We start from the raw sequence: 24,601 nt of genomic DNA on the forward strand, positions 1-24,601 counted from the left end.
TTTAAAATGAAAAAGAATGACCGGCACGGGAGGAGAGAAGGAAAGCTAACAAAACCAGCTCTGTACAAACAACAAAAGTACAGTCCACTACTGTGGAGGCTGTTGTGTGTGCCTGTGATCTGTGTTCAGTGTGTGTATGTGGTAACCTGAAACCACAGGGAAAACGTTCCTAGAATTCCTGGTGGGTTTGGTGTCATGGCTCGCTCACTGGAACCCCCTGAGTGGTGCTGGGAATGTGGCCTCGCCACGGAAGAGCAACAGAATAAAGGGAAAGTCCCGCCCTATTTTCATACATTCATATACACTTGCTGCCATGTAAATGCATGCACGCACACACACCAATTAAGGAATATATACATGAAATAAAGGTAAAGGAGAACACTTCTGAAAACAAATTCATGAACTATATATTCAAAATATATTTGACTAGTTTCTATGTCTTGACCTAATCAAACCAAACTAGTTCTTGTCCCAACGAGAGATATGGTGAGAGAAAAAAATATGCAGGGTGCTGAAGAAGCTGAATTGTGATTAAAAGAGGTGAAGAAACAGAACTGTATGCTAAAAACAGGTGAAAAAGCTGAAATTGTGCTGAAAATAGGAGAAAAAGAACAGAAAGAACAGAAGAGGCTGAAATTTTTTAGGCTACTCATCTCACTGAGCCAAACTGGATCTCAAGTAACTGGAAAAAAAGGTGAAAAAGCTGAAAATTCTGTTGAAAAGATGTGTACTTTTTGAATTTTTTTCTGAAAAGAGATGAAGAAACAAAAAAATTGGGCTGAAAAGAGGTGAAGAAAAAGAAATTTGTGCAGAATAGAGTTGAAGAGGCTGAAATTTGTGCTGAAAAGAGGTGAAAATGCTGAATGGTCAGCAAAAAAGAGATAAGGAACCTGAAATTTGTGCTGAAAAGAGCAGAAGAGGCTGAAAATTGTGCTGAAACGAGGTGAATCAGCAGAATGTTTTGCTGAAAAGAGGTTAAGAAGCGGAACTTTGTGCTGAAAACAGGTGAATTAGCAGAATTTATTCGAAAAAAAGAGGTAAAGAAGCTGAAATTTGTGCTGAAATTAGCTGAAGAATCTGGAATTTGTGCTGAAAAGAGGTGAAAACACTGAAAATTTTGCTGAAAAGTGTTGAAGAAGCTGACATTTGCATTGAAAAGAGTTGAAAAGATTTAACTTTTAACTGGAAAAAAATGTTGCTATAAGCGGGACTCGAACCCCGCCCTCCTGCTCTGAGAACGGCTGCTCATCTCACTGAGCTAAAACATGAATCAGCCCAGCAGGCAAAACTGATAATGTGGTCCCATTCAGCAAAATGGGCCAAAAAATGGCATGAAAAGCTTAATATCTCAAAAAGTATAAAAGTTATGAGCACCAAAAGATACAGCAGGAATTAGCAGAAGGAGCAGAACAGTTTAAAGTTTGAATGGTGAAAATCGGCTGAAAACTGAGGGAGTAGTTAACCAGCAAAGGTCTGAGCAACTAGAATAATAAGGTAGAAGAATAAAGAGAAACAGGAACTCACAATTATGATTTTGGATTCAAGTGATAAATGAAAATTGGATCTGGTTCATAATATAACTGCCAGATTTGATCAGTGATATAAGGTGTTGACTTGGCTGCTTCACAAATGGCCCCCTGCTGAGGAGAATCAACAGCACTCAGTTTAACAGAGCTCCAGTTAGCTAATTTCTTTTCTTCTGTTAGCCAGAAACAAAAGATTAACACAATCAACCCTTTGGCCATAACTGTTAAATAATAATAGTAGCTTGTAATTCAGGTACTAGGTCAAACGGCATACAATCATAGACTTACAATGTATTTAAGCAAGCGAACCTCAATACAACACTTAATTGATGGGTGTGCTGTGCCTAGGTGAGCTAACAGAGTGCAGTAGGCATCAGATAAGAGTCCAGTAGCTGACTGTATGTGGGGGAGGGACATACAGAGCTCATTTATTAATCCCAGTAACATGTGAAATTATGTGGTTTGACCAATTTCCCTAATGATATGATAACAAAAATTTAAAAAGATAAAAGATAAAAATTAGCATTTTTAGCTCACAGTTGGCCTGCAGTTGTTGGGACTGTTGCCACGCATCAGGAGTTTTGGGTTAAACCTGCTGGCTGGGGCATTCTGTGTGTCCTCGCTGTGCTTCTATTGGTTCTCTCTAGGTACTCAGGCTTCGTATCACAGTGTGAGAACATGCTTGTTAGGTTAACTGGTGTTTCCAAATCAGCAGTAGGTATGGATGTGAGTGTGATTTGTTGTCTGTCTTTCCGTGTTAGCCCTGCGATAGACTGTTGACCTGTCCAGGGTGTGCCCTGCCTCTTGCCCAGTAACAGCTCATATATCCTCCAGCTCCCCGTGGCGTTCAGCTTCATCAGCGGTGATGGTGCAGTCGTGGTTCCCTTTAGGTTTTAAAGTGGGGCTAATTTCAGGTTAGGATCTGGCTCAAGGACATGAGTAAAGGTACTATCACATACTGCAACAAGGAGAGAGACAGCACAAGTTTGTAAGAGTAGAAAAAGCAGCTTACTTCACCAAAGACACAAATAACTTAGCATAGAGAGAGCGGAACAAAACAGAACACATGCAGACAAGCCTGGTTGAGAGGAATCTCCCCTGAGAGTGCCAGAGTCAGACTGCAGAAGGATTGAAGTTTCAAAGGCCAATGCAGTGCAGTGCCTCTAGTCACTTCCTGTAAGCTGGAGCACAGCACATAGAACCTTAAAGCCTGAGTGCCTTAGGATTTTCACAGTGCTACTTACTTACTTCATGAAGATTAGAAATGTGCTTTGGCCCAGATAATTAAGTGATTTGCAACACATGCAGCAGTGCTTTTAAAATATCTCCTGCAATGAACTATAAGTCAGAATACAATAACATCTATTTGCATATCTGTGTAAAATCAAGATTTTGACATTACTAAAGTCCCAAAAGACCACCAGCTTGACGAATGATAATGAAATCACAGACACCTAAGAAGATTAATTCCTTATTAAAGCTATTCACATATGCCTGCTCATGACAAACATGATAGCTATGGCTGGGAATTCTGCCAAGAAAGCCATTTTGTCAATGTGTTTGTCAGTGCTACCATCTGCGTGACTTCATTTGGATAACACCTCCCTGAACTTTGCCCTTCTTCTTTTTGCCTGCAGTACAGTCACTCTGTTTTACTTCTTGACTTTTACAAGAGTTTGCACAACATTGTGATATATATATGTTATTCTGGTGTCAGTAAGCTGCACTTAGAGCTGACTCCTTCTATTGGTCAATCGCTATTGATATATGAGTGCTTGTGGGTTATCTATCTGTATATTGATTGCATATAGACACAGTGAATGTACTTTGTGGCCGTCTGTGCATGCTCTGAGTGGGTGTGCATAGGTTCATGACAGACGATGGGTTTGACTCCCATGTGCCCTTTGCGGCAGCAGAGAATCTGAACCACGACCTCCTCCGTCAGCACTCCCACAAATCCCCTCTACTTTGTACGTGGGTATGTCTGCATATGAAGATGTGTTTTTTTTTAATGCCTTGAACATTACCACTTAATGCCCTTTACATATACAGGGAATATGGAGGCCTACAGTACAGTATGTGACATTATCCATTCCTCTTTTTTTTGTCCCTGTGTCTTATATATTTTGGTCACTGAACCTTTATGTGAACACAAAGCCAGCTTTTACATACATATGAAAAATATAAAATGTGGATTGTGCAGATTCAGCTTACGAGTGGTGGACCCCATGACTGGGTTTTAGTTTACCCTGGAGCTGTCAACCTTAAGCATTAGATCACGCCATTCTGACCCGGATTAGACAGACAGACAGACAAACAGGTGGTCGAACCACCCCAGAGAATCATGGTCCACTCCACCCGTCTGTCCTCTGTGGCATAGTTTACCCTCCTGGCTCTGCTCCTGCCTGCCCTTGTCTGCCTTCCAAACACCAACTGCCCCACTAGCTTCCCCCCAGACCTCTGGCCTCAGTTATCCATGCTCTCCTCGGCATGTAGGCATGTGACTGGAAGGAGGGGTGGTTACATTCATCAAATTAGGTCTGGCAACAGTTTCTTTTTTCACACATTCACTCTTCTTTCTTTCTTTCTTTCTTTCTTTCTTTCTTTCTTTCTTTCTTTCTTTCTTTCTTTCTTTCTTTCTTTCTTTCTTTCTTTCTTTCTTTCTTTCTTTCTTTCTGTATTATATTATGTGCATTTACGCCTGAGTTGGATCCTACTCATGTTTTCAGTTCTCTGTCACTTCCTCTTTTGTTCATCCTTCATCCCATTGTTGCTAATGCACATACATTATTATTCTTGAACTGTGACCAGTGACTTATCTACGCGACCATGTGAAATGTGTATTGGGCAATGCTACCACCTACTGGTAGAATAGAATAGAATAGAATAGCTCTTTATTGTCATTGTTACAAAAACAATGGCAGTTTGGCGTTGAGGAGGGGGGGGGGGTGCTGTTGCAACTATAATAAATAGTGTTATAATAACTACAGTTTAAAGAGGTAGGAATGTTGGTTGCATTAAAGTATACATAGAAATATGGATTATAAATAAGATGTAATGGCCATGAGTGTTGGCAGTGCAGTTATCCTCCAATCAGGGTGTCTGCCAATGTCTGCCAGCCTGTGGGTAAAGACTTCTGTTGAGTCTGTTTGTCTTCGTCCTGATGGACCTGTACCATTTACCAGAGGGAAGTGGGGAAAAAAGTGAGTGTCCAGGGTGCGAGGGGTCTTTGATGATGATGTTGGCTTTCTGCTGAAGTCTGCCTTTATAAATGTCTCTGAGGGGGCTTAGTGAGGTGCCAATTGCCCACTCTGCTGCCCTCACCACCCGCTGCAATTTCCTCTTGTCCTCCGCGGTGCAGCAGTTAAACCAGAGTGTGCAGCAGTAAGTCAGAAGACTCTCGATGGTGGAGCGGTAGAAGTTTACTACAGTCTCTGGGGTAACTGGGCCTGATGTAGTTTCCTGAGAAAGTACAGCATTAGTTGTGCTTTCCCTACCTGGTGGACAATGTTTGTATTAGGCATTTGTACTATAAGTCACTTGGCTTATACTTCTTGTAATAGGTTCTATTGATTCAGAACTTCTATATCCTTCATTAAACTTTAAGATCTTAGTGATTACGGTACTGTGAAAAAGTCTTGAACCACCTTCTTAATATTTTGTTTCCAAGGAGCCAGACTTTCCTGTAATTTCTTTAAAATGGTCTTGGGCAGAGGTTCTCTAGTCTCTAGTCTCTAGATTTGTCAGCATTGGCTCCTTTTTTACTAATTTTTTGTCCAGTCCTGACCAATTGTTTGTTTTCTTCGATAAACCATTTAACAGTGACATGTGAGTCATTCAAACACACACACAAAAATCTCAACTGATGAACCAGTGTTATGTCAACACATAACAGGCAACTTAGCCAAGAAACATTTTAGGCTGCATCATTGTTACAAGCAACCTGTCACAAAAACACATAAATTATGTCCATAAAAAAACAAAATAGGGAAACTCGAGGACAAAAGAATAAGTGACAAGCCTAAAAAAATCTGCATTAGATGACCAGTATCTGAAGGTTATGTCTTTATGAGATGGGGAAGAAAAGACCTGGGAGATGCATCCTACCCATCAGTTGATTGACCTACTGTCTGCCAAACCTTCATTAGTGGTGTCAGTGCCAAGAAACCATTTGTAAAGAAGGAAAACAGGGAGAAAAGGCATGAATATGCCAAATCACACAAGAAATCGACTAAAAATCTGTGACAACAGGTCTGATGGAGTGATGAATCCAAATGTGAAACCTAAATCATCATCAGTCTGTACAGAGGAGGTTAGGAGAGAGGTATGACCGTTAGTGTCTATAGCTGGCTGTAAAACACAGCACTGCCACGATTTGGGGCTGTGGTCTTGGGGATCTTAATTTTAATTGTGAAAAAAATGCTAAAATTTGATACACCATGGAATACATCCTGGAAAACATCCGATTGGCAACAGGTTCATTTTTAAGCATGAAAATGTTGCCGAGCACACTGCAGTGAAAACATGCCTGGATAGCCAAACACACAATGGAGCATCAGTCATGGATTGGCCTCCCCAGAGCCACGACCTCAACGCTACTGAAGCATCTTGACATAGAACAGAACAAACGGCAGTCAAAAACCAACGAAGAGCTTTGGGTGTTCTTCATGAAGCCTGGAGAACTATTCCTTAAGGCTCCTTAAAGAAATGACAAGAAAGCTAGCCCAAGAAAATTCAAACTGTGTTGAAGAATAAAGGTGGTCATACCAAATATTGACTTTCAATACTCTGTTTTTGTCTTATAAACCACTGCACCTGTTTCCCATCTTCCTAACAAAATTCAAAGCAATGACTGTGATTCAGGACTTTTACACAGTATTGTGATTCTATTGCTTTTCTATTGCTTTTTATTTGTAGTTTGTAAGAAATACAAAGAAAAGTGTATGTGACTTTTCAAATGTGCAAAAAATAGTTTTCTCTGTCAGGAAGTGATGCTTGCCTGCTTGTGATTTTCGTGTGTGGGCATCCTGGACATGACATTCGTGTTCCTCCAATCTAATGGGGCTGCATAATGTTTTCCCAGAAGTCTGTGTGGTCTATTGAGTCAGCCTACAGTATGTCTGTTGGTACATCGAGGCAGACGACACACTGAGGTGGAGAACAGTTACACCCAGTGACAGACACACTCAGGCCTGGGAATGTCCTCAAAGCAAACCACGGGCCAATTATAGCTGTAATCTATATAATTGCCACCAGAGGCTATTAAAGCTTTAAACTCCATAGCTGTACTGTATGTTTCCATTTGTCTGTCTCTAAAACTGGAGACAGACTTTGACAAATGGCCACCATTTATTTTGTAATTTGTTTAACTTTCATGTAACCAAGAAATGACATAAATTTGTAGTTATTGAATGAGAACATAGTGGCCCTTCCACTTAGAGGAAAATAAAAACGTCAATTTAAATTTCGTTGCTTTAATGTTAATTATTTGGTTTAGTACAAGTGGAAAATAAATAATAACAAAATCGCATTTTGCAGGTTTCTTTTTTTTTTGTCATAGAAATTGTATTTTTTTTTAAACAATTGAACTTAATGAGAATTTATTGTATGATTTCTTAAAAAGGAGCTTTTGCATATTTTCCTGGAAACATGGTCTCTATAAACAGCTTTAAAAATTATGAATCATAAACTGTTCTGCAAACACAGGCTGTAATAAGCTTATTTGACTTGTGAATTGCATTTAAAAGATTAAATATCGTTTGTTTAAAATTTGTTTGACAGAGACCTGAAAGTCTCTGCTCCACAGCTGGTTCCAGTTATACAAGCACAGAGAAAGAAGTTAGAATTTTTTTTTATTATTATTATTATAATGTCCATCTGTAAGGCTCATGAATGACAGACTGGAATATAAGCTTCAAAGGAAATTATGCTGATATACGTCAATGGAATAACAGTATCAGTTCTGTCATACCCTCAGCTTATTCTTAAAGCTCAGAATATTGATGCTTCATTGGATGCTGGATGCTTTCAGTACATAATAGTGGCCACATGGGTGCAGTGTGAAAGCATATTCTACCAGACAATCTGCTAAGTCTGAAGATATTACACATGCAGTCCAGCTTCATAAATATACACCATGTATTTTCCCCCCAAATGACAAAGTAGATTAATCACTCATGGGTATATCAGGGTTTGGAGGAGGAAACAAGTTTACAGAGTACATGTTAGATCTGTTTCCTTCACTTATTGAGCAAGAGTGCTTATATTACACTGTGCTACAAGCTGTGATTTGCTAATGTCAGGAATTGCTTACACGGCCATCGGGATGACAGAGATAGAGCGTATGTGGGGGAATATGAGAAAGAAACCAAGACCAAGAGCAGTCAGTTGCTTGGAGTAGGTCAATTACACCAAATTAATTCAGCTCTTTGCAGTTACTGCGATTGTTAGATAAATCGATACATGTTCATTAGCCTGGAGTAGCGCTGAAATGAAATATGCTTGGCTGGTTGGAGGATAGTAATGGGCCGATGATGAGCCAAACGAGATAGTGTCTCACCTAGCCCGAAGTAGGAAATAGAAATAAATGGGTAGAATAACCCTAATGACATCAAACACCTCCAAGCTACAAGATAATCACAGTATGTGATTACCAGTACGTATATGCACATTCTAAGTGATTCACAATAGCTTGCCATATCTCATTTCCCCATCTTTCTTTCTACCCTAAAACTGAATTCTATTCCTCTTGCTTAGTGTCTTCAGCTCCTTGACTATCCTCGGGATTAGCCTAAAGCTAGATGTTATAGAGGAGTGGTTTCAAACTTTCTGGACCCAAAGTTCAATTTTTGGCTTCCTTCATCTAGACAGTGGAGCAAAGGGAGCTGCCTTTTCAGATGCAGCACTCTTTTGAAGTAGCTCTTCTTTCTGAAAATATATTTTGGTTATCAAGTATCTCTTTAGCTTGTTTGACAACATATTAGCATTAGCCAACTTGATCCCAAACTGCAATTCCTACCAGTAATCTCAATGTTGGATTAGTTGGGATTTCTTCCAGGTAAAAAAATGTTTTTTAGTTTTTTTAAAATAAAAAGAAAAAATCCATCTTGGACCATCTCGGCTATCTCAATGCTAAGAAGCATCCCAGCCTGCCTATATCATAAGATCATGGTCTGCTGTGAGTAGGGTCGACTTTTATCTTTATCCACCCAACAGTCTTATTAGACATGTCCACTCAATAATTGACTACAGAAAATATGGAGACAAGACCTGGTGTTCTGGTCACCACAAAAAGCGAGAAAGCAAATCTGACCCAAGTGATTGGGTGTGAAAGCTTCTAAGAGAAGTATTCAGAGAGTGTTGGCAGCAATTAAGCAAACTGAAAATAGGACTCAGAATAAATACTGATGGGATGCTTAATGTGAGTCAAGAAAGGCCATTTACAGGTGTTCAATAGCATTAAAAAAAGATACAAAAAAAACCAGTACGAAGAGGAGCATTCGCATGTGCAGTAACACCTTTCATTGCACAGCAGAGGACAGGCTTTTATTGCACGATTGCCACGAGTAATTTGAGCCATAGGACCTCCAGCCATGTAGCTGTGACAGTGCAGCCACTCAATAAGCTAACTCGGTCTTGGTAAAATCACCCTGGGACCTCTTAAGAAGTGGTAAAGCAGTTGAGCCCTACGTAGTGGTGTGTAATTCCAACCTAACCCACAGCCCTAAACAGCCATAATTCATTGGCTTAAAGTGCCACAAAGACATGCCACCAGTTCAGCACAGGTGATGTGCCTCCGGTAAACTCCGAAACTTTAAAGAAGGAGAAGGAGAAAAATCTTTCATCTTGGCTGGAATGACCGTGAATGTGTAATGATACCATCCTTTATTTGACCACTGCTGTGTATTTGGTATAGGTCTGCATATTTGGAAACATGTTGGCCCATGTTACTTTGGATTGATCACTTACAAAGCACACTTGGTGCAATTTTCAATGGAATCACTCTCTTCTTAAGAAATAGGAACTTTTTATAAATACAAAGAGCATATGACACTGACATTCTGGGACAAGGGATATTCGGTAAAAGCATGTACCCCTTAACAAACCTTTTAACCCTTCTCAGCTGTAGAGTCTTTCACATTCTGGTGCATTCTGTGATCCAGACATGGTCCAGACAAGTCCATGAAAGTGACAAAGGAGGCTACAGTACAACAATAGCTGGCATACATACACACTGTGTGATATTAAATGCATAATGCTAGAGGTTTCTTACTATAGCATAACAGATAAACACAAGTGTGGTCCAGGATGTTATTGCTGTTCAGGCCATATTTTTAGTGAGATGAGCAATTCAGATGTAGTGGGCAACATGTGATGAATAGATGTAAATACCTTGTTAGACTGCCACCCCCAGTTTTACAAAAACAGTCAACAGGATGCTGACTTGAAGCCAATCTGTTCAGATGTCGTCAGATTAATGGAAGATAGCACATGTTCGAAAGAGGCATTAGTAAAAGAACGTCTTCTGACAGAAAACAGCCAAATAGGTTTGCTTCGGGTATAATGGTTAATGGCAGAAGGTGATGTGGCTGTTCGATCATATGCAGATGATTCATCTTAACCAGTACCTTTCTCCACACTTGATCAGCTTCAGCTTCAGAAGAACAACTGCCTTGACTCATGTGACCGAATGAATCAAAGGCTTGAATTAGACTAGGGTGGTTAAACTGGAATCCTCTAACCTTTTCTCTTTCCTGATGCATACTTGTTGAATCAAGATTGTGATGAAGACTATTTTCACAGTAGTCCAACAAACAAAAAACGGTCAATTTAAGGTGTCGAATATGCAACAAAGCAGCACAAGTATGGGTAGCTGTTTTTTCTGAACTCAATGCTTTTGTCCCACTGAGCTCAACTCACTTTGTTTTCTGCAGCATCATTTATAACAGAATAGAGTGGTATAAGTGTGCTGTATTATTACCCAGCTCTGTGCAAAAAGAGCTGGATTTAAAAATATTTAAATAAATCTTATAAGTATGATAAGCTAAAGTTAGAGAGCCAAGGCTGAGATGGTTTGGACATGTGCGGTGGAGAGGCAGTGGATATATTTGACAAAAGATGTTGAAAATGGAGCTGCCAGGCAGGAGGAAAAAGAGAAAAACCTCAGAGAAGATTCGCGGATGTAGTGAAGGAGAACTTACAGAGGGCTGGTGTAAGAGAAGAGGATGATAGGTATAGGGTGAGATGGAGACAGATGATCTGCTGTGGTGACCCCTCGAAGGAAGCAGTCGAATATCGCGCAGGAGGCATTGGAATATATTCATATGAGTAACAGAGTAGAACTTAACTGAGCTCAGGTTCACATAGCATGTCTGAGGGAGGAGGAGAATCCCAGTACAAGACCCATCCTATTGTCTGTCTTTATTGGGTATTACAGGCAACTAAGGTACAATTGTCATGTTTCAGGATTTTAGTCATATTTCTAATCGAACTGGGGATAACTTTTTCACAGGTTTGTGTATCATTAGGGAAAACTGGAATTTTTTTGTTTTTAAATACCCAACTGATAGTTGGAACAAGGAGGAGGTTGGAGGAGACTGATAAAAAGTAACAGAAGCAAAACAAAAACATCCAAGGCCGCTTGCCCAGGTGTTTCTGAGAACTCCAAGTGACTGGAGCTGCTGATGACATGTTCATGTTGTCACCAGCTGGCTTACAAATGACAGCGACAAGAAAAAGCAAGATTCTGCAGTGTCTGTATTTGCCGGGAGGGAAATGAACAGAAAGAAAAAAAAAGATGACTTCAACAAAAGTCTTGTTGTAGACTTGGAGAGATCATTTAAAAACAAAGAATAATAGGTGGGGGTGCATGGTGGATAAGAGTAATCAAGCATTGAATAGAAACCACACTGTTTAAGCTTGTCTGCCCTGCAAACGACCTCTCCTGATTTGCGTGCTGTTTCCCCTTGTGCATTTTCTGATGTCTAGTGCAGTTGTCCTTAGAGTACAGCTGACTACACTAACTACTATGAAGAGATTGGACAAGATATCAACCAAAGAATTTATCAGTGCTTAGTTTTTTAAATGCTTGACGTTTAAAGCATTTATTTTTAGCGTGCAGTTATCTTTGGGAATAACTGTTGGGTTTCAGGGACTGTGGCAAGCCCGAGACTGCCATTTGTATAGGCTCAAATTGCCTTACACGCCATAGATTTTTAGAGCATTTGTATGTGTTTGCTCATGTCTATGTTTATTGCCTATGGATGACCTTATGTGGGTTGGCGAGTAAATGTTTGTCAAGTGGCTCCTGACAAGTTGCCTGTTCATGGGCTTGAGGCTGTTTGCCATACAGTAAATGGCTACTAAGTTCACAGCATGTGAGAACAGTCTGGCCTTTCAGAACAAAACCTCCTGTTCAGAGTATTTCAATATGCCCAAGCCTTGCATGTAAAGTTCACTGGCTACAAGCATCTGCTCAGCGCCCCCTCCCCACACACACACTTGTTTGAAAGGGCATAAGAGAAAGGTCTAGATTTCTTTTTCAGCGGTATGGGTCTAATGTTATGTGAACAGCATATACTGTGCAGACTGATTAAAAACATGTAAAATAAATTAACATCAGACAAGAACTCGTTTTTTTTAGTGTATATCTGTAGATAATTCTCCTTCCTTTATATTTTGCTTGGAAAATGGGACCAACTGGTTATGGCTGATGGCCACACCTCTCCGAAACTGCTTCTGCCAGAGGTTTCTTCCTGTTAACAGGGAGTTTCTCTCTCCCACTGATGCCAAAGTGCTTGCTCATAGGGGGTCATATGATTGTTGGGGTTTTCTATTTTTTCTCTGTATTATTGTAGGGTCTTTACATTACAGTATAAAGCACCTCGGGGGAACTGTTTTAATTTGGTACATATATATATATTAGAGGTGCAACGATACACAAAATTCACAGTTCGGTTCGGTTCGATACTTTGGTGTCACGGTTCGATATTTTTTCGATACAAAAAAATGTTCATGCTTTTTTAATTTGTCATTTATTAAAATTGTAAATATATATTTTAACTCAAAAGTACCGTTTTTAAATTTAATGTTGCTGAAACAACAAAGTAATAAAAAAAATAAATCAATCTGATCGAGAAATCACTCATCTTTGGAAAAGAGTTTATTACAGAGAAATGGCCCTTTCCAAAATAAAAGCTATACTATACGCTTCTTCTGGGCTATATTGTCAGCAGCATATTAAACTTATCAGGTCCCCATAAGGAGAATCATGTGCTAACGGTTGTATAAATGACTCGGGTAAAGTTTGTACCATGCGTGCTTGTTGTTTTTGTCTGCTTTCACTTGTCTTTGCACTAGGATGATGTCGGTGTAAATGTGCAGTCATATTTGTTGTGTTCCCACTAGTGCTGTCAGCGTTAATCTTGTTGAAATGACGTTAACGCCACAACACGGCAAATCTCCGTTAACGAGCTACCGCGGATCGCCCCGTGCGTGGGGCTGGACGGCGTCAACACGTTAACGAGCTAACTGCGCTAACGCACTAGTTCCCACCAATGTAATTGAGCATTGCGTGGCACATCCGACATACTGTTTTACTTTTGTCCATGATGCGCTTACCTTCAGGGTCAAACTTCACATGAAGACCAAAATAGTTCCAAAGGCCAGATCTGAATAAGGGTGGGGGAGGTTCAATTTGCCATGTTGCAACGAGCTTAGCTTCAGTCTTGCTAGTGGATCTGCGCTCGGCAGTGCAGCCTAGGCGGAGTAGTCGAACGCAGATCCACTGAGCTCTCAACACAGACAGCATCGTCAGAAGAAAAGTTGATAAAATAAATGTAAAATTTATATATATATATATATATATATATATATATATATATATATATATATATATATATATATATGATTGATTTGAATTGAATTGAATTGGAATAGGTGCAGTAATTTATTGAACCATGTGCAAACATACACAGAAATGCAATATATAAACAGCAGATGTTGCCCGTTGAATCCAAATCTGATGATACTTCTCTGCATTCATAATTCCATCAATTTTGAGAAGATTGTTTGCCACTTATTTCAGTCCAGTTCTTGTGTAATTTGGCATACCTCAGCTTTTCTTCCTGTTTCCCTTCCTTAAAAATGACAGGCTTCTAGACAGCCACCCTTCCCTTGAGACCATTGCAGCTGAAGGACCAGGTGTATCTCTCAGATCCTGTGTCAGATCTTTGTGAAAGTAAGTATCTGAAAGTGTCTTGACTTTCAGATACTCTTCAGCTGCTGTACATGGGTTTTTAAGACATTTTTCCTCCATTTGTCCAGTTTCCTCAGATTTTTCACTGCACCCCATGCTCAGATATCCAAATTTCTGCCTAATGTATTTGAGAATCACCTTCTTTGACATTTTTCATAGATTAATATGTTATTGTTAAGTGACTCGTTTGGTCAGGTACCAGGATTGAACTAAACATGAGGGGGAAAAGAAGCGAGTCTCCAAAGAAAAACTTTTAAATACCTTGGACATTAACTATTTTTTCAATCTGTGATTTAGGAAATTTAAATATATATGGCAATAGTTTTATTTAAACAAAAAAAATTATTAAGATTGGATTGTTGACATTTTTTGAATGTTAAGTAGCAAAAATTGCATGATTGTCTTAAAAAAATAACAAACATAAATCATCAAACAGGAGAACTTTAAAAAAACAGCTGATATAACCCACTGTGTACTAATCACAGGACTTCCCCATGAGTAACTCAACACATGTTCAATTCCCACAACAGCTGGGGGGTGGGGAAAAGCTTTATTAATCATGCAGAACCGACAATTTGCTGGTTATCTTGATAGCAGTGCCATCATCCCAAGTGCAGTACCCTCTTCAGCTGAAATGGTGCCACCCACAGCCACAAAAATACACACTCTCAGTCATAGTAAACAGCCTCCTCTCCTCTCAGTTATTAATCACTGACATTATTCCCCTCCTCGCCTTGCTCTAATTCAGTCTGATGTTTGTTTCACAGAAATGATTATAGCTAGGGAAATTAACATGCACTAATGTGAGCACTAAAGGGCTTAGTTATATGTCCAGTCTATTTAGTATAGACCAATTAATGAAATAATCACAAACTAGTCACTAATGCTCTGTATTTTTTTAACATTATGTTTTGTAGAAGTAAGTTCACGGTGGATTGTTCTGGAAGGAATTCAGCGTGAAAGCATGGAAATAGAACATTAATAATGCACACAAACAGTATTATTAAGCAGCTCTTTATTTTTTTAATGCAGTCCATGTATGCTAAAATGTTTCTATCATATTTTTTACCTTAAATGTTTGTTTTTGTAATTTTATCAGTGTGTCTTCTTACTACATGAAGCAATATCAAGCTAAAGTGTGCAACAGACCCACTAATGCTTTGGTGTGATAGCAGATTCTGCACTCTTAGTCTATCATGAATTCTGCACCCCAAACAGAGCCTCAGTAGCAGATTCTGCTCCACTGATGCATTGAGAGGAGAGATAGCCAAGTATCACAAATTCACATTTTATCAAAGAAATGCTCCATTTGCCTTACAAAAATAAAGCTTTGCAGCAGTAATTTTGGTATTTAAGTAGCTAAGCATGAGAATATTTATAGCATTTTTCCACATTACAAAAAAGAACAAAGATAGGACTGAGAAAAGAGACTGCTGCAGTTTGTATTGCACTGTATTGATTGTCTACATAGATATTAGTCAAGCCCATTTACCTAGAAATTCTGGTTTAAATCACTCAAGTACTTACTGGAGTTAAATATTGACATTATCAAAGAGAAGACGTGTGTCTGTTACCTATAGACTTAATTTTGTGTGCATAAAGCCATTTACTTTTTTTTCTTGTCTCCAAAAAACACTTCATTCTAGGTGATCTAAGTGATTGTGTACTGGGTTCCACATTGTTGCTAAATCTGCAATAATGCTTACTGTCACTTTATGTCACTAAAACAGGTCAGAATGCTAAGCACTGAATTTGTTGAGATTTCTACACCAGTTTAAACATACAATCTGTTAATCAGTGCACTGTGCTGCACACTGTTATAATTAGTGAGACATATTGTAGTGAAACTTTACTTCAAAGTAAGCCATGAACTGTGAGAGTCTCTTTTCAGTTTGAAGATTTGTTTCAGTTACAGATTACTAGACCAGACAGATTACTTTGATAATTCTTGAGTGACTGTCTACTCCAGTAAAAACTAATGTTGATTTCAGTACCAGTAATGTGTGCTAAGATTTTTCTCCAGTAGGAGACATATTGTTTAGTCTTTACATCCACACTGAGACTGTTTTAGCTTGCACAGTGTTTGTCTTTTCACAATTGAATAATAGGATCCTGGTGATACAAGGCATGCATCTAATAAACTTCAGGAGAATGTCACAAAGCGTCCTGCTGATGAACATGTACATAAATTAAATAAGATGATTCTAATGAATCAAGAAAAGATCTAGATTATCCATTCATTTGAATGTCTTCATTCCTAATGTCAATCCCAGAGGAGTCCTTGGCAAAAGAAGTAATAAAGCTCCCATCGTTTAAGAAATGATCTACAATCATTTATTTGCCTGGCAAATACAGATGTGTAATCTCTTTTACCAGTGATGCTTTATGTTTATACAGTAGTCTTTTGGGGTCATAAATCATTGAAAACTCTGAAAGATAGGATCTGTAGTTTTTAGTTGTTTTATGTTTCTTTTCATGTGACGAGCAAGAGCAGCCACAAGTGCTCTCAAAAATAAATAAATTAAAACAAAAAGAAGAGTAATTAAGTCCTTTGTGAATGTGTGAATGTTACAAGCTTAGGCAATCAGATTCACCATGGGTCACTTTGCTATCAATCCCTCGCAGTAGCAAAAGGCAATTCAAATTCCAGATCAAATACGCATCCTTGTAATTCAATTAATGCAATATACATGAAAATATCCTTTACCTTGGGTATTCTCAAGATGACCCCCCCCCCCCCCCCCCCCCCCCCATACACCTTAAAAATGAATAATGATTTTTCATGCTTCGCCCCAAAGCCCACGAGCATTCCTTCAGGCTTTGAAAAGAGCAAAACATTTCATTTTGGGGTCAGCATCAGGGAGTACAGGTCACTGCTAGTCTGTGCTTCAGGCAGAGGGAAAGGACGCGAACAGACAAAGCTGCCTTCAAGAGTGCGCATCAATTGTGCATTCACGGGGGAGTGAGTCACTTCCATAGAAAAAGGGCTCTGAGTCAGAAGCCATAAATGTGTAGAAAGAGTTTTCAAATGCTTGGTGAGGTTCTGCATTTGAGGCCACCAGAAGGGCAGAAGAGCTAATTCTAAAAAAGAAGGAGTCATCATTTGAGTGCTGTAGCATTTGTGCTGTACTGTGTGCTCAGTGTTTAATCCCCTGAGTTATAGCGCTCGAGTGAAATTTATTCCAAAACAGTTCACTGTTGCCATTCAGAGCAAACTTATAACATCTGAATTCTGCCTTGAAATTTGCTGCATTAATTGTATGTCTATCGCGTAATCAGTTCTGGGATATCCTGCTGTGTCAGTGGTTACATCCCCTATGTAGTATCAAACAAGCCCTGCAATGAAATGTTCCAGGCCAAACGCACTGCCAGACTCACCATGACACTTCCCTTTTATTAGCATCCAATTTGATGAGCTCATTTCCGCACCAACACTCTTATCACAAGCCAAGCCTGGAGACAGTCAGACCCCTAAGACACAGCCCCCCACTTTAAACCACTGCTTAGAGGGCTGTTTGATTCTTCAATTAATCTCTTGTGTCAGAGGGGAGAAGCTGTAAGTCCAAAAGCTATTGATAGCGTCCATGTTCGGAAGACTGAGAGTTGGCAGCAAATAAGAATTTTCAGTTGTTGTCCAAGCAGTTTGTTTTGTGTGTGTGTGTGTGTGTGGCACACAGAAAATCTGGTTGGTAAATATCCTAAAGTAAAATAAGCACTTGAAGGAAGAAAATGAAGCATAAAATCAAATACACAAACAACGAGATGTAAAGTTAATCTGCAATGTCAGAGGATTACACAGGATTTTTTTTTTTTTTTGCATCATTTTGCTGTTTCAGCAAGATGAAGGAGCACCGACCCTATCAAGACACTGCTTATATCACAGGCCAGAGATTTTTTAAGGGTCAGCACTTTTATGATTGCCTCGACTCATATTCACAAGTACAAGTATATGCAAGCACGACGACAAAAGCACTCACATACCCATAAAGACATCCTTACAAACACGCTCGCTTAAACCATCCATAATCACTTTATCAGCCTCGCGCTGCCTGCTGAAGCATCAATTGATTTGTTGCCAGTACATGTCACTCCTCTCCAGTGCCGTTAAATCTCCCAAGTATGGAAGATTAGCATCAATATATAATTCTAAAATTAATTTGGAGGAAAATGAGGGATAAGTGCATCGCATCATCGAAAGTCAATTTGTATATCTCACCCTCACCCGTGAGGTCAACTGCTTACGGTATTGGCCACAATAATACTAGACTAAAATAAGATTAATGACACAAAGAGCGAGCCAGTGCTGGTGGAGGTTACAGGAAATGGGCACACATTGTTTTTTGTTGTTTTTGAACGCCTGTGCGAGACACTGCAGTGCTCAGTATCAGCTCCAACTGTTCAGCATTTAAACCATCAAAACTGTAAAACGTTAAATCACCGATTCTTTACGGACAAATTTCCAATCTATTATTAGACATCAAAAACGCTTCCTATTTAATTCAGGTTGGCCGCTAGAAAAGTTTAGCCTCTCTGACATCAGCTCAACAACAGCTCTGAAGAAATTAACAGCTATAGTTCCTGCCAAGCTTCAGGGCCACAGAGCATGCCAGAGTTTAAAAGGCCCAGCATGCATTTGTCTCAATCACAATTTTTACAAGGCAGAGCTCAGCTATCATTAAAATATTTCCTCACACAAGACCATGAAAAGCATCATTAAATGATCTGGATTAGATTTCAGTGTTGATGCAGGAGAGGATGCATAATGGAGCTTTTTAACGATATGTTGTTGACAAATGAGGCAAATTATAAAGACGCTGGAGTCTAACCAGGAGCCTGGCATAGTGTGTGTTTCTGATTGGTTGTAGCGTCCGAGGTATATTTCCATAGTGATAAATCACAGAGTCATATTAAATTGTGCAACTCACAGCAATAACACATTAGCAATATTCTGATATTAACAAATACATTCAGCATTGCATGTTAACAGCATAAAGATGATGTTGGCGACTAAATTGATTCCGGCTTTCTTTTTTGTCACAGTTATACAGGCAGAGTTGTAGGAAATGGTCTGTATGCCCAGAGGAATAACCCAGAGGTCAAAGTTCGCAATGTGGAGTGCGCAGTCGCTGAAGCTAAGGAGAGGCTGGAGAACTTCAACACGGTAGGATGGATTTTTCAGTTATCATATGCATAGCTTAATTCTTTTATTAGACCAGCTATCATAAAAACAAGAAAATATTAATAGAAATCTGTCAAAAATGTGTTTACAACTATAAAATGTGTGCTTATTCATTAGTAGAATAACAAACTGAATTCATGTTTTAACACTAAAATGTGAGCCAGCACACTGGACATATTAATAACATTCAACCACTAAACCCATTTTGGTCTGTTCAGTAATGCAAGTAAATAGCTGTAATTCAGAATCTAATAATTTTTTTCTCTTCTTTTTGTCAATTTTTCAGCTTTCTTGTCAAATAGTTGTTTGAAAATTTATGAATAACAACAATATTTATATTTTAGCATTAAAACTCTGATTTTGAGTAAAGAGCTTAACTGTGATGGATGCACATGGTCTAATTGTTGTGTTTTGTAATTAATAACAAGAGGAATTAAGAAGATAATAATAATGCTAATAATACAGACTTGATGATTGTTGGTTGTGGACAAATGCAACTCAAAGTCTTATAAGGACTCAAATGCTATGACACATTGTCAAAAGAACTACTGAAATGTCCTTGCCATTTTCTTTTGATCCAAAGACTTGTTTTGAGCTCAGAGGCAGATATCAAAGATAAATGAAAAGGATAGTGTGTGAAAGGGAGACAGTGACAAAAAAGGGAATTACTGTGGAAAGAAAAAAAAAAAGAAAGATGAGAGGCAGGAGCAAAAGGTCATGAATGAGTGACAGATAGCATAGATGACACAGGCAGCTTCAAAGTGACACTGTTTGTCATGTAGATGGGGTTTAGGGCTGAAAAGAACCAAGAAGAAAAGGGCCATTTCAGACAGTCCCTAGAGGCCATTTGAGGAGACAAACGGGCCAGGATTTGGTTCCCCTCTGCCCGCCTGCCCTTTTGTTGCCCTGAAAAAATTATGGCCACAGATAGAAAGTGCAGCGATGACTAGAGCTCTATCTCTATATCTCACTTTGCTTTTACCGTTTGACCACTTTTATACCTGTGTGGTTTCCCATGCTTCCATCTTATGGATTTCCCTTTTTCTCTGTATTAACTGTATTTTTGTTTTAGTCTTATTTGAGTCGATAGTGTCACTCGTTACTCTTTCATCTGTACAGCAGCCACACTATATATCACTCAACCTGTTAACTGGCAGTTCAAGATCATTCCTGTTAGACCACAACATCCCATTGTGCTGGTGGCTGTCAAGTGCCTCGTTGTCATGGAAACTATGCAGAGTTGAGCGGGTGTCCTGTTGACATTTACAGACTTGAAAAGCCTACCTTGCATCTACACTAGGTGCCAGAGCTTGACTGAGCTTTATGTTTGTGCCAGATAAGAGAGAGTATCACAGAGTGTTAGCCTGCATGAAGTGACAGTCAACCAAAGAAAGTCTTGGTCGACTGGAATCGTTACTACTCTCAAACCAATCGATTGGCGGCACTGGGTGGGGGGTGATAAGAGAAGAAACGTTCAGCTTGGTCTCGGTGTAGGTGTGTGCTCCTGCGAGACCGAGGAGCTAGTGAATCTGTGGTTTGGTGTGAATGCTGTTATAAATGAATTATTAGGGCAAACACGGAAATCGACGAGTTCTGATGTATTTGCACTCAAAGCCTTGAGCCTAAACGGGGAAGTTGTTTGAACATAATAACACCGACAAAATGTAAATGTTAATTGAACAGGATACATTCATTTGGGAAAATTAAAAGCTACTAAAACACGCAGGAGGTGACAAGATTGGCTGATCAGTGAGAATTTGGCTGAATAAACAAATATCAACCAAGCTATCAACCAGTCGAACTAGAGATTACAGCACAAGTCATCACATGTGCTCATACCTGTGTGAACAGATTGCTTGCTAAAATGCAGATTTGCAGACATAGGAACACTAAAAAAGAGAAAATAAAACTGTATGTTTTCTGAAATGCTGCATATTAACTTTTAAAGTTCATCTATGCCTGACAGCAAAGATGGTCACTATTTAGACAAATACTGTAGGCCAGATAAAAGTGGTTTTGTTCTGAATGTTCTGAACATTTTTGGAACCAGAAGCTTCAATTCATCAATAACCTTTGAGCATACTTTTGCTGGATGCTGGCAAACAGTTGATAAGTAAAGGCACAAAACATGCAACATGCAATTTACCTGAAATACCTGAAAATTAATTTGCTTTTTAAAATCTATCTGCATTCATAAACAAGGACTGGAAAAGGAAGTTTTTCATTGCTCTGAGTTTCAGGTGTGCTATTGGAAAGACGCACACTGCTTTGTATACAGTGGGCTGCTGAGGGGGCCTGGGAGCATGGAGCAAACCTATAAATAACCAAAAACCAGCCAGGCATGTGATTGTCATTGTTCTTGGAAGAGCTGCAAGCACATAAAAGTAAAGGTTATCTTACTAAAAGTGCAGGCAAACTATCAATTTTTATCTTTGAATAAATAAATAATGAGTTTGATTGATTTTATGTTAAATCTGATTTCATATTAAACAACAAAAAAATAGTTTGATAGTATAATGTGTGACTGTGACAGTAACAAAAGGTTAAAAAAAGTCTGCCTGGTTTACTCTCATGGACTAGATGATTCAAAGCATAGCCTGCACAGTGTTGGTCCTCCGTGCATGCTTGTACCCCCACTTTCATCTTTTCAAAAACTCCTTTGAGTTTCAGATGCTCGCAACACTTTTAAGTCCTCACTTCTTCAAACGACTGTTTAGGGTTAAGATTTCGATTGTGTGTCGATGTTAGGAGGATAATTAGGCCGTGCGTTTGTCTTCTTTCATCCTTTGAACTACTGTGGATATTTATTTCATTTTAAATGGAAATTAGATGCTGACAAATAACAAATGCACACCGACTGCTTTTAAATCATATCCATATTTTCTTTTTTTTTTAGCTTAAAAGATATTGCAGGTTTTTCAGAGAAGGTCTAATCTCAGCTTTTTCCAGATTTGAATAACTTCAATTTCCGGGATTAGTGGGCTTAAAGACGTGTATATTTTTACCTACTGAAGAGCAGTTACACTCTGAGCACTGTGGCACTAAGAGGATTGGAAAACTACTCTTGATATATCGCAGACTATGACCCATCATCTAACTATGGCACCCTTCTGTTTAAGCACTCAGATCCCTTTACAAAATGAGTATGTGTGTGAGTTTCACCCACACAACCCTACACATACAGTACACACGGGGATAGAGCTAGAGGACATGCACACAACATTTCCACGTTAAATCAAGGACATAACATCTAGAAATAAAACTAAAATACACACACACACACGGGACAAGGCTAAATCTTGACCTTCTATAAAATAGTCCATTAAATGAGTAGGCCAACTCCCCTGTCCTCCCCTGTGTACCTCCTCTAACTCTCCTCTTTCTCCTTTTCTTTCTTTTTGCCTGTAAAGGTTGCTAATCCGGACAATAAATGCTTCAAAGTAGATTTCTGATTCTTAGCCATCAGTCCAGCTGTTTTTGGGTGGGGATCATTTCACAACGGTCTATCTGTTTCCATGTGATTATTAAGTCCAGATCATTTGTCAGTTTGTCACTTTGCACTTTTGTAAATGAAAAGTCAGCGGCAACATTCAGGGTAGGAAAAAAACCCCAAAACACTCAGACGCTGATTCTCATGCTTTATTTCTATCTTTATTTCACTCAGACTCACGCCTATAAAGGGGCAATAGCATTAACAATTTTGAAAGCGGTTGCAGGATAGAGAGTTGGAAAGCATAAAGATGCAATATAGTGAGGCTGACATGTGATTGATGGGACTGACTGCAGCTTTGCTGTCTTGTTTGGCCAGTGGCCCAGATAGGTTCCACATCAGAGAAGCCACGCTTGTTTTAGACCCACACTGTGCATATCCTCTTTGTGGGTCCAGTCAGTCCATGGCCCTATCAGCTGCTGCACAGACTCAGAGACTCAGAGTTCTATGTGCCTTTGTTAGATAGACTTAATTGTGCTTGCTTTTTAGAAACGGTTAAAATAAACAGATAAACAGCTGATTCTTTAAAGTATATCGGTTTTATAGATATACAGCTCTCAGCGGACTTTCTGACTTCAGTATACATCTCTTTTATGATTTAGCAATGCCTGCAGCAGTGTGAAAGGGTTTGAGCTCTCAAGAGTTAGTGGAGTCCAGGGATGAAGAAAGAGCTCGGGCTGAGCTGGCAGCCTGTCACAGGGAGGGGACAAATTCTTTCCACTTGAAGAAGATGATGGAGTTGGTCTTCACAGGAGCTCTGCTGCTCTTTACTGCTGCTGTGGCAACGATACAGCAACAAGTCTCACTGCCCAGAGCTCTCCGTTCACTTGGCAACCAGACTTCATGAACCCAGACTGTAATTTAAATATAACTTTTTTTTAAATGCCATAATTAGATGCAAAGCTCATAAAAATTCAGTGAACTGTGGATGTTTTTCTTCACTGGGTAATACTGTATTTGCTTGCCTTTTGGGTTATAATTTTAATACAGTGATTCTTGTCCTGTTAAGAAAATATGTGGCTGGTTGTGTTTTTGGGACACGGTTTCAAAAATCCCTTTTCCAAATCCCCCTTTTTAATCTTTTTCAATCTGCTATGGTATGCATTTGTAAAACCATATTAAAGACTGTTTTCTTAAGGTTATCACCAAGATGGATTACAGACTCATGTGGCTTCTCCTTTTTAGTAAATGTTATTGAATCAAGGAGATGCTGGGTTTTTATGTGAAATTATTCACTTTTCCATTTGGGATGATGGGGCATAAAAGTGAAATTGATCATATCGCTGCAAATTGGCACTAAATTCCTGATCTGTTTCAGTTGGGATTCTGAATATCTCATTTCGAGACACACTGATTTAATTTACTTTACATTAGATAAATAAACATATTTTCAAAGGCTTCAGGTAAGAAGAGAAATCTTGAAATAGAAAAAGAAGAGAAATGGATATCTCAGAGAAAAAGTAAGCCACAATCTAATTTAATTTTCCCAGCATATTGGCCTTAGTAAAAGCACAAGTAGTGTAGAAGCTACACTGATTTGACCCAGTAAGTGGGTTGATTATCCTGATAATGTTTGGTATTCATGGTGTGTAAACTGGATTGGTGCCTTGAAGTCAGCTCTTCAAACCTTTTGCTCCTTTATAAGGACATCTGAAGCCGATTTTCATGTCTAAAAAATCTGCTTCCCAGCAGCAAATGAGCACCATTCGCTGTCTTTCGACCCGCACACCTCTCGCAGGAAGCTGTCGGAACATGCACTCAGAAAAATGCTGATGTCACCGAAACTGCCACGCATTTTTAAATAACATTTCCATCACTTAGCTGTTAGAAGTCAAAGTTTGTTCCCGTGCGCATATATTCCACACACGAGCTGTTTCAGTCAGTACCTTACAGGAGCAGGGTGTGACAATCTAATGCAGCGATTAGGTTAATGGGGGTTACATGAGGGCATGTCCAACAGAGTGTCACTAACAGCGACAAACTCAATCAGCTTGTGCTAGCTTGTAGTGGAGGTGTGGCTCGGCAGTTGTTGAAAAATGTTGAAAACATTGCTCAGAGTTCTAAGAAACTTAGGTGGACTTTTTTTTCCACAAACAGCATCTGTTTTCAGATTTCATACTGATTTAATAAAATGTCATGCAAAATTAGTC

General features: G+C 39.1%; 1 protein-coding gene across 2 annotated transcripts in view; it reads left to right on the plus strand.

Annotated features, from left to right (window-relative positions):
• The window catches only part of gpc5c (glypican 5c), a 104,598-nt gene that overhangs the window by 52,770 nt on the left and 27,227 nt on the right, over positions 1–24,601 (plus strand). For both annotated transcript variants that reach the window (XM_085253984.1, XM_085253983.1), the window contains one exon: positions 18,823–18,943. In XM_085253984.1, the coding sequence (XP_085110110.1) occupies positions 18,823–18,943 (121 nt within the window). The remainder of the gene's footprint in view (positions 1–18,822; positions 18,944–24,601) is intronic.

This window comes from Mchenga conophoros, linkage group LG18, assembly GCF_057382185.1.
Source record: "Mchenga conophoros isolate Kocher_MC1m ecotype Shallow Benthic linkage group LG18, M_conophoros_male_GT1.1, whole genome shotgun sequence".
NCBI classification, from domain to species: Eukaryota; Metazoa; Chordata; class Actinopteri; order Cichliformes; family Cichlidae; genus Mchenga; species Mchenga conophoros.